Raw genomic sequence first — 10,121 nt, forward strand, 5'->3', positions numbered from 1 at the left:
TATATTTACGGTGGCCCCTAGAGACAAAGCACATACAAACTTCAAATCACGTACGAACTCTGAAGCATGTACAAACTCCAAAACACGTAAAAACACGTACAAACTCCAAAACACGTAAAAACTCCAAAACACGTAAAAACACGTACAAACTCCGAAGCACGTAAAAACTCAGAAGCATATAAAAACTCAGAAGCACATAAAAACTCAAAACACGTACAAAAGAACAACAGAAGTGCTCCAGGATGCTGGGCGCAGTGTTGAGCCTTTGTTATCTTGTGGCTACACAAGCCAGCAAGTACCAATGACCGGATTTGGTGTGTGGTAATAACAGGTAAATGAACTTTTTTTAAAATTATTTGAATATATATATGAGTGCCTGTGTATAAATACACAAACAATACACACATGCTTTCAATTGTGTAATTTAAGTGATCTAGTAGCTCTGCTTTGGAAGTTCAGTTCATGCTAGAAATGTGTTTTGGAGTTTGTACGTGTTTTGTCTCTAGGGGCCACCGCATATATTTATATATAAACATATATAAATAAAACCACTTGTTTTTACGTTAGTAATTCCTTTTGTGCATAATTTTATATTATTGTTAATAATAAATTAATTAAAGCAACAAAACAACCTGAAGAGCCGGTTCGGAGCCGAAAGAGCCGGCTCTTTTTAGTGAGCCGAACCGAAAGAGCCGGATCTCTAAAAAGAGCCGGAAATCCCATCACTACAACCATGATATTTAATATATAAAAAGAACTGACTACATTTCTGTTTTTCATCAAGAAATCATGGAAGTGCTGTTTCTGCAGTCACAGTCCTTTTTAAGCAACTGGAGCTGTTGTGTTTTGTTTTTATTTGAAATTTATTCAATGGTGTATGGATATCCGGATCACTCCTCATGTGTTGTCCTAGGTTGTTTAAATTCATCAGGCAATGGTGCACCTGCTTTTCTGTTTTAATTGTTTTAATTTGTCTTCGTGCTTTTTCTGCATTTCCTCCCTTTCTTTCTTAAGCATTTCTTCTTTGTGGTCTGCGACTTTGTGCAAAAGAGTAAACTCATTCTTGTGTTCCTGTTGCTTTTGCATTAATATTCCATATGTTTCCTTCAGATCCCTTATCTCCTCGTTATATTTATCTATCAGTGATTCAAAGTCCCTGGTGTATTTCTCTCTGAAATCATTGAACAGTTCAGCTTGATTTCTGGCATCATCTTCATATTTCTGCTTCATTTCCTCCATTTTAGTTTTATAGTCTTTCTCTAATGCTCTTCTCTTCCTTTCCTCCTCCTCTAATCTAATGCAATGTTCTTTTATTTTCCTTTCATATACTTCTCTTTCCAAGTCATATTTTTCTTTGAGATTTTTAATTTTCATAGCTTCTGCTTCTCGTCTCTGTATATTTTCTTGATACCTTTTTTCCCACCAGTCATTTCTTTCCATCTCCCAGGCCTCTCTCTCTTTTCTTGTTTCTTCTCTGGTGTGCTCCAGCTCTCTGATGAGCTCTTCCTTTGATTCAGATTCTATTTGCTTCTCCAAAGTTTCCAGTCTTTGTTTCCATTGTTGTCGTTGAGTTTCTTCCTGTTCTGTCTTCTTTCTGTCTTCATCTTCTCTGATTTTCTTTTCTATCTCTCTTTTCTCTCGCACCTTGATAATGCAGTCCTCCATCTGCTTCAGCTGAATCCTACTCTGCTCTTTCTCAGATTCAAATTTAGAGATCTGTTCTTCTATTTCTCTTTTTATTTTTTGCATTTCTTCTTCATGCTTCCTTTTAAGCTCCTCCCTCTCTCTCTTCATGTCTTCATCTTTCTCTTTCAGCAGCGTCTCTACTTTCTTCTGTATCGCTGCCTCGGCCTCTTGGAACATCTCAGTGGTGTAGTGTCTGCCATCATTGTCTTTCAACATGGCTTCAGTTTTGATCAGCAGGTCTGTCACTTGTCTACGGTTTGTTTGATCTTTGTTGTTGAAGACGTGGTATCTGCCTCCACAGTCATTAATCAGAGTTTTTACGAAATCGGAACAATCTTCTTTTATGTAACTTTCAATGGATGTGTCTTCAAGCTCATCTCCTCTGGTGAAAGTAACAATGATGAAGTTTCCTGACTTCTTTCCAAAAATCTCTTTGATCTTTTTCACGGCTTCTTTTTCCTCATCTGTAAATCGACCGATCGGCACCACCAGTAAGAACACATGAGGTCCAGGAGACAGCAAACTGATACATTTCAGAAGCTCCTGTCGAACTTCATAATGGGACAGAGTCGTGTCAAACAAGCCGGGGGTGTCGACCACAACAACAGGACATCCATCAATTTCTCCTGCTGCTTTCTGACATTCTCTGGTCACAGAAATCTGACTGGCTTTGGATAAAAAATTTATTTTGTTTAAAATGGTGTTTGCAGTTGCACTTTTCCCGCTGCCAGTTTTCCCAATCAGCACCATCCGGATGGACTGTTTAGTATCACTTCCATTATCAGGTCCAGCCTCCCTCTTGTGTTTAACTTCCTCCAGTTCAGCATCAAGTCTTGTTACCCTCTCAATCTGAGCTTTGCATAACATCTCAGTTGTGAAGCACTTGGGTCCTTCAGGTCTCATCTTTTCCACTCTATCAATGAGCTCAACAATTGGTTTTGTTTCCTTGATATTAAGAACAACTGAATTTCCTCCCCACCTTTCAAAGAGCTCATGCATGTCTTTGTTTTCCTTTAGAGAGTTAACAACAACTGGATCTGTAGGATCTGAGTCCACAGTGAACAGAATCATGGTGAAGTCATTGACTCGAGAGCTGAATGTGTTCTGGATGGTCTCTAACTCTCCTTTGTCTTCATCAGTGAGGGGAGCCACAGGTAGGACCAGGATGAAGGCATGGACACCCTCAGGATCACAGAGGGAGATACACTTGAGTGATTCCTCCATCACTGCCTCCTGACGTTTTCCATACAAGGCAGGCAGCTCCACCAGGGAAACCCAACGTCCACACACCTCTCCCTGATGTTTAACACACTCTGATGAGTTCGAGACTGAATGAAGCTCTGTCTGACCTAAAATGGCCTTGGCTGCTGAAGTCTTCCCCGCTCCTCTCCTCCCACACAGAACCAGGTTTAAAGATGGTTTGAGGAATTCAGGCTGTGGTCTGATGGTCTCTTTGGTGACTGTGAGGAATTTTCCTTTGTTCTCATGCACGATGTTCTCAATCTTCTCCATCAACTGTCGATGATCATTTTCAAACATGTTGTAGTGCCGACCTTCACAATCGCTGAGGAGTAATTTCACAGACACACTTGTTTCTTCCTCATGTGTGATGATGACCATGGAGTGTTTAAAGATATCTTCACCAAACAAACTCAGGATGAACTTCAGAGTTTTTCTGTTCTCCTCAGTGAAATCAGAAGGTTTCACTAACAGCAGCAGAACATTTGGTCCAGGAGGACAGAGACTCACACAGCTCCTAATCTCCTCTCTTACCCTCTCCACGGGCAGAGTGAATATGTCGGGAGTTTTCACCACTATTAATGGTTTTCCTCTCCACTCTCCATGATGGGAAACTTGACTGGTTCGAAGAATTCTTGGAAAGCCTGATTCTTTAACATTTCTGATAAAATTAAAGAGTGATGTTTTCTTTTTGTGGCTCATTCCAAAGAGCATAATCCTGAGTCCATTTTCTATGAAGAAAAAAACAAGAATTACTTTCAAAGGTTAAGAAAAGTAGACTGATTGCACTAAATACTTCAGTCAAATATATTTTACAAGAACTCTATATGAAACATGTGTGTCTGAGAGTTTGTATATAATTTCATGCTTCACTCTCTTTTATGTTTTTATGTCTTTCTATTACAGCATTAAATCAGCCTCTGCTTCATGTGGCTTTTCTAATCTATGAGGTGGAAAAACAAGAACAGACTGGACAGTGTACAATGCAAAGACTGATTATGTTTTAGAAGAGGTTTTTATTTTGTTTTACATGTTCTGGGACAGAAGGTTTTAAAGGTTTACTTAGTGGACTTCCACTAAATTATAACTGTACACATATAATGGTGAAATGTTCTTTCAGTTTTAGTTCCATTAATTAAGCCAGACAATATCATAACTTTACTTCAGGAAAGAGATGAACTGATGAAGCAGATGTTGAACACTTTTGGTTTAAAATGGGTTAAAATCATTTTTATAATCAAAATTCAACACACAATGCTCCATAAGGACAACATGAAAGCTTGGAATTCTTGCAAATTCATTAAAATTAAAAACTTGTGACCAATTTGATTTAAACTTTTAACATTATTACAAAATATTTTTATAGACTTACGAACAGGGGCTCCAGCTGTGCTTGGATGACAAATCAGATGATTTCCATCATTATGCGCTATAATTTCCTTAATTTTTGACTGCAACTCATGAACTTCAAGGAATTTCCGTCTCAGAGATCGACGTCTGCACTTTCTGATCAAGTCCTCTAAAGGTTGACTGTACATGCGAGACTTTGTTCTGGGCGTTGACTTCAGAACCAGTGAATGGTCAAAAGAATAATCACTGAAGATGTTCAGGATTTCACAGAGCCTCAGTTTGTGTTCCTCTGTGAAGTCCTCAGGCTGTATGACCAGTAGGAACACATGAGGGCCAGGATCAGAGAGCCTCACACACTTTTCCACATGTCCTCTTAGTTTGTCTTCAGAGATGCTGGAATGAAGCAGATCTGGTGTGTTGATAAGAACAATTTCTTTGCTTTGAATGCTCACATGACAGTCAACTTCTTCCACTGTGTTAAATTTGTTCTCTCCCAGTAAGAAGTTTCCCACTGAACTCCTCTCAGACCAGCTGTTCCCCAGCAGAACAATCCTCATCTCAGACACTGAAATGGTAACAAAAATGTTAAAGGTTAGCACAAATGTAATCTTTTAATGCAACATGTGTTCTAAATAATACATTTGAATTACTATAGATTCATATAATACAAAATGTTTTATTTAAAATGTAACTCCATTACTTACATGTTTCATCTTTGTTTTCACACGTACTGTTTTAGCTTTAATAATGTTGAAGACATACAGTTGGGTCTGAACATTTTTAATCATAGATTGTGTAGTACATCATGACAATTTCCAGATTTAGAAATGAAAAAATTAAGATGCAGATAAAATGCAGGTTCCACATTTAATAAACAGTGTTGGGCAAGTTCCTTTGAAAAAGTAATTGATTATAGTTATTAGTTACTTCTTCAACAAAGTAACTGAGTTAGTAACTGAGTTACAAGATTCTAAAAGTAATTAATTACTAGGAAAATTAACTATTGCGTTACTTAAAAAAGAAATGTTTAACCCTCTGGTGTCCAGGGTATAACTGGCCATTTTTAACTACTTTTGATTTTACCTCTACATTTTACCTTAAAAACTATTTACTTTGCCTTGTTTCTTTTCAGCACAACCTCATGTGTCTGTATTTACGGTTATGTATTCATTTTGACATACTGTATTAACACAATTGATCTAAAATCAGACAATACATTTTACCTTAAAAACTATTTACTTTGCCTTGTTTCTTTACAGCACAACCTCATGTGTCTGTATTTACGGTTATGTTTTCATTTTGACATACTGTATTAACACAATTGATCTAAAATCAGACAAAAAGCTTAACATTGAAGTACAAAAAATTATAGTTTTTACTGTAACAACCACAAACATATGTTGTAGAAGTTTTCCATTAAATAAAGCCTGCAGACAAGCGGTGAGCGGTAGCTAACATTCTTTAATCAAAACAAAGAACAGAAAACCAAGCTTGGTGGAGAGCCTGCATGATCGGGGGGCAGGCGGTCAGCAGAGTCTCTCTCTGAGCCTCAGTTAAATACCTTCTTCAGGAACAAAAGGCAGTACACAGCTGTATCACACCTTAAGGTTCACACTCCCTTGCTACCTCCCAGAGTCATCGAAGAGACAAAAGATTTTTCCTGTGGAGTTGTCTGCTTCCCCCAACTTCCTTACCAGACTCCCACCATCTGTCTAACTGTATGAGTGTGAGACATGTTAAAATCCAGTGGCACCAAAGCATTATACAATAAAATAATGTGAATAATACATAAGTAAAAGAAATTCCTATACGCATGTTTAAATGAATCATATTTCATAACTTTAAATGCAAATATAAATTGTCAATTTTAAAATCCTATACACAAGTTATTTACAGCCATTTACCTTTTACCCTTTTTTATAACCATTTCAAACTATTTACATAACAATCAGGTGTTCTGCCACATAAGGTATTTGTGCCAGTGTAAAAAATAATTTCTGTCCACTATAAACATCACAGATGGTCTGACAGCAGCAGGTGTATCACTCCTCCTGTTTTTTTTTACCTGGAGACAGCAGTTGCCTCATTGTTCTGACACACAACACAAAACTATCCACAACACTACACACTAACTACACAAGACAACACTTTAACTACACACCCCAAACATGCTAAACGTCACAAATCTCTCACATCTCAAAACTCGCTCTCTCTCGCTGTCACTCCTAAAACTTCCCCCTCTTCCTAAACAACCAAATGAGCAATAAAATTGCTAAGGGACGGTACAGGGAAAACATGAAGTCTGTTACAGCAGCTGAAACATCAGGCCCGGACCAGATAGCTTCCCATGTCATGTGCTCAAAGCATGCACTCACAAACTGGCAGCTGTCTTGGCAGACAACTTTAGCCTCTCACTGTTTTTGTCTGTAGTCCCCTCATGCCTTAAGAGGAACACTATCATCCAAAATCATCATCATCAAAGGTGGTACGGATCAGCAGTGTCACATCATCTACACTGACGATCAGTACCCCAGGGATGTGTGAGTCAGCCCCTGCTGTAAACTCTGTTCACCCACGACTGTGGGGCCACACACAGATCCAACACCGTCATTAAATCTGCAGACAACACCACCATCATCAGCTGCAATTCAGATGGAGACAAGTCTGCTTACAGGGCAGAGGTGAGAGCCCTGACAACCTGCTCCTCAGCGTCAGTAAGACCAAAGCTCATCGTGGACTACAGTAGATTGCATGGTGGAGGACCATTTACCTTATTTACCTCAAGGGGACAGAGGTGGAGAGGTTCAGATACTTCAGGTTCCTGTTGATTAACATCAGTGAGGATCTGAGCTGGTCACATTACGTATGTGACATATATTTTTTATTAATATATGTCTTCTTTATTTATATAATGTATCTTATTTATGTCTTATTTATGTTACGTCTGTGCATTTTTACTTTCTGTGTGAAAATATTGAGGATGATCTGAGCCTAATAATTTCATTGCTGATAGTAATATGCCATTGTTACCTGTATATGACGAATAACAACTTGAACGTGTTGAACTATTTTTTTTTGACATCCTTAAAATAAAGGTTAAAGTATGTACTTTAATTGCATCTGCAGAGTTTAATTTCTAATCTTTTGTAATGTCCTACAGAGGTATGGAATATGTATCAATATAAATGTCACTGTCAACAAACTCCCAGAGCTGGATATTCAATTTAATGTGTCCAACTTTGCTGTGGTACCTTCTATTCTGAGCAGGTATTTTTAACCAATAACTAATTTATTCCTTTTGAATTAATATAGCTCTACTTAGTTGTATTTGTTTCTTCAAGAAATATCTTGGAGTGTTTTTCAAAACTCACTGTCGGGTGGTGGGGACATGCTGTTCCTACGTTTCATGATTAATTAGTCTTCTGGAACTGCAAGAGAAAAAACGAAAAACATGATTTAAGCTGTTTAATTTTTTATCACACTTTTATTATTTGGGTAAACAGGTGGAAAAAGAACAAATTAAAGTTAAAGTAATGTAGAGCCTGTTTCCTAATTCAAATTGTGATATTGCTAATACAAAAAGACAAAGAGAAAAAAGGCGTCCTACATATTTGTTTAATATGTGAATTGAAGGACATAGCCTGGCCAAAAATGACTCCAAGGTTCCTCACAGTGCTACTGGAGGCCAAGGTAATGCTTGGTAATAAGTTGGGTGTCATCTACATAGCAGTGAAAATGTATACTATGTCTTCTGATGATACTGTCTAAGTGAAGCATGTATAATGTAAACAGAATTGGTCCTAGCACTGAACCCTGTTGAACTCCATAATTAACCCCAGTGTGTGAAGAGGACTCTCCATTTAACAAATTGGAGTCTATTAGATAGATATGATTCACCATTATTACATATTGCATATCTTCAGGTATTCTGCACAAAAAGAAATAAAATTGTACTGTAAATATATACTGTAAACAACTTTAAGTTATGTGTAATTTCATGGTAATCTTCTGGAAAGCAAACAATATTTGCCCATCTTGCATTGTAAGTACGTTGTCGTTTTCAGGGCATGGGCTGTATTATGGAGTGAAGCAACAGATTTGATACCCCTGAAGCACATCCCCCTCCCCAAAGAATGCTCTGAGAGGGATAGTAAAATGTCTTTTTTGGGGGGAAAAAAACAGCAGTAATACCTAATCCAGAAAAATTAATTCTGGGTTAAGAAGTGGGTTTCCAAAATACAGATCAATGGAAGATTGCTAACAACTATAGAGTGCTAGACTTTAATAAACTAGATTATTACCTCTGTTAATCTAAATTTGTTTCAAAATGTTTACTTATAAAATATGGAATCGATTCATAAAGGCCTAAAATTGTATAGAAATGGAGAGGCAAATCCAGTCTCGAAGCCAAAAATTTCAGTTACCCATTGATGAAGGTAAACTATGGGCAGAAATCTGTGCCATCAGAAATTGAATTTGAATAAGTTAAATTTGAATTTGAATTGCTAGGATTGAATCTGAATTGTAACTTGAATAAATGCTTTTACAAACTGAATATGAATTAGCCTAATTTGAAATTCAATTTATTGGTTTGAAAATGATCATCACTAAATTGAAGTTGAATTTTAATTGAAAATGAAGTCATTTGCTTTGAAACTGTATTTTATCCTTTAAAAATTTAGCTCTCAAATAATTTCAGATTCACTTCTCACCATTCAGTTTCAGTTCTACAATTCAATTTCAGTTCCAATATTCAGTTTTTTGGGACTTACATCTGGTTCCGGTTCAAGAGTAATGAGCACAGATTAATAGAACTACGTTTTACTAGCAGACTGAAAGTGTTACTGACAGGAATCTACAGCATCTTGAGCTGAATTAAGAACTTCAGAAGTCATTCGTCACGTCGAATAACCAGCGGATAACCTCTCAGGTTGGTAATAAATGTATTAAATGTATAAGAACAAGCGTCATGTTAACAAATGATAGCCGTATAGTAACTTTTATGCTTATTGTAGCTGTTAGCTAAAAACGCTGATTTAGCTTTTAAAAATTGAATTTTTAAAAGCATTTATTCAAGTTACAATTCAGATTCAATCCGAGCAATTCAAATTCAAATTTAACTTATTCAAATTCAGTTTCTGATGGCACAAATTTCTGCATATAGTAAACAACACACATAAGCAGTGAAAACAAAGCATACAAATACCTGAATATGTGTTTGTGAAGGAATTCAGTCCATAAGCACATCCATCTACAACGCACAAAAAAACAGCTTCAGATTTATCTCACCCTCTTAAACAATTAACAAAAGTTAAAGCAGTTCACATGTTACATACACTTTAAATCATATATTTTTTGACAGTTTTAATGTTCTTGCCTTTGTGCTCCAAAATCATTTGTTTTAAATTAAACTATAAACAAGTAGCTGAAGTGCAGACTTCATGGACCAAACTGTATGGCACGGCATTTATTTTTTTCTGTAATCTTAAAATGATAACTTAGAAAAAGAAATTAATTAAAATGTAAAAAATAACATTTATAATAAAAAACATTTGAATAAATTATAGAAAAGTGAAATAACCACTTTTCAGTACCATGTGAATTGAAGGACATATCCTGGTCAAAAATGACATTTCAGCACCATTGTAGACATGAATTGATTATCACGGAATATAAATAACAGTTTTATATTGGTCTTAATTTCACACATATTTTGCCTAGACTTTCTTGTTTGTATTATTAAATATAACAGTAATTGTATTAAAAGTAATATTTTTTGTTAAATATAAGACAGAGGATTGACAGCACGACAGAAGTTGTTGTTACAGATACAATAAAGGCGAATG

General features: G+C 36.4%; 1 protein-coding gene across 1 annotated transcript; it reads right to left on the reverse strand.

The window, feature by feature from the left end:
* Positions 1-779: 779 nt before the first annotated feature.
* On the reverse strand, positions 780-9,509 carry LOC113018048 (GTPase IMAP family member 8-like). The gene is made up of 4 exons (XM_026161121.1): positions 9,482-9,509; positions 7,647-7,703; positions 4,298-4,840; positions 780-3,656 (listed from the first exon to the last, which is right to left on the reverse strand). The coding sequence occupies exons 2-4, from the start codon at positions 7,681-7,683 to the stop codon at positions 928-930; spliced, it is 3,309 nt and encodes a 1,102-aa protein (XP_026016906.1). The 5' UTR covers positions 7,684-7,703; positions 9,482-9,509; the 3' UTR covers positions 780-927.
* Positions 9,510-10,121: the final 612 nt, after the last annotated feature.

Source organism: Astatotilapia calliptera, unplaced genomic scaffold (genome assembly GCF_900246225.1).
Source record: "Astatotilapia calliptera unplaced genomic scaffold, fAstCal1.2 U_scaffold_36, whole genome shotgun sequence".
NCBI lineage: Eukaryota > Metazoa > Chordata > Actinopteri > Cichliformes > Cichlidae > Astatotilapia > Astatotilapia calliptera.

What these genes read in the sequence shown, in the direction of transcription:
- LOC113018048 (XM_026161121.1), bottom strand. Translation starts at nt 7,683, where the DNA reads ATGAAACGTAGGAACAGCATGTCCCCACCACCCGACA. An exon ending in CATGTCCCCACCACCCGACA is followed by an intron (nt 4,841 to 7,646) that starts GTGAGTTTTGAA and finishes TTACCATTTCAG; the next exon opens with TGTCTGAGATGAGGATTGTT. An exon ending in CACAGCTGGAGCCCCTGTTC is followed by an intron (nt 3,657 to 4,297) that starts GTAAGTCTATAA and finishes TTTTCTTCATAG; the next exon opens with AAAATGGACTCAGGATTATG.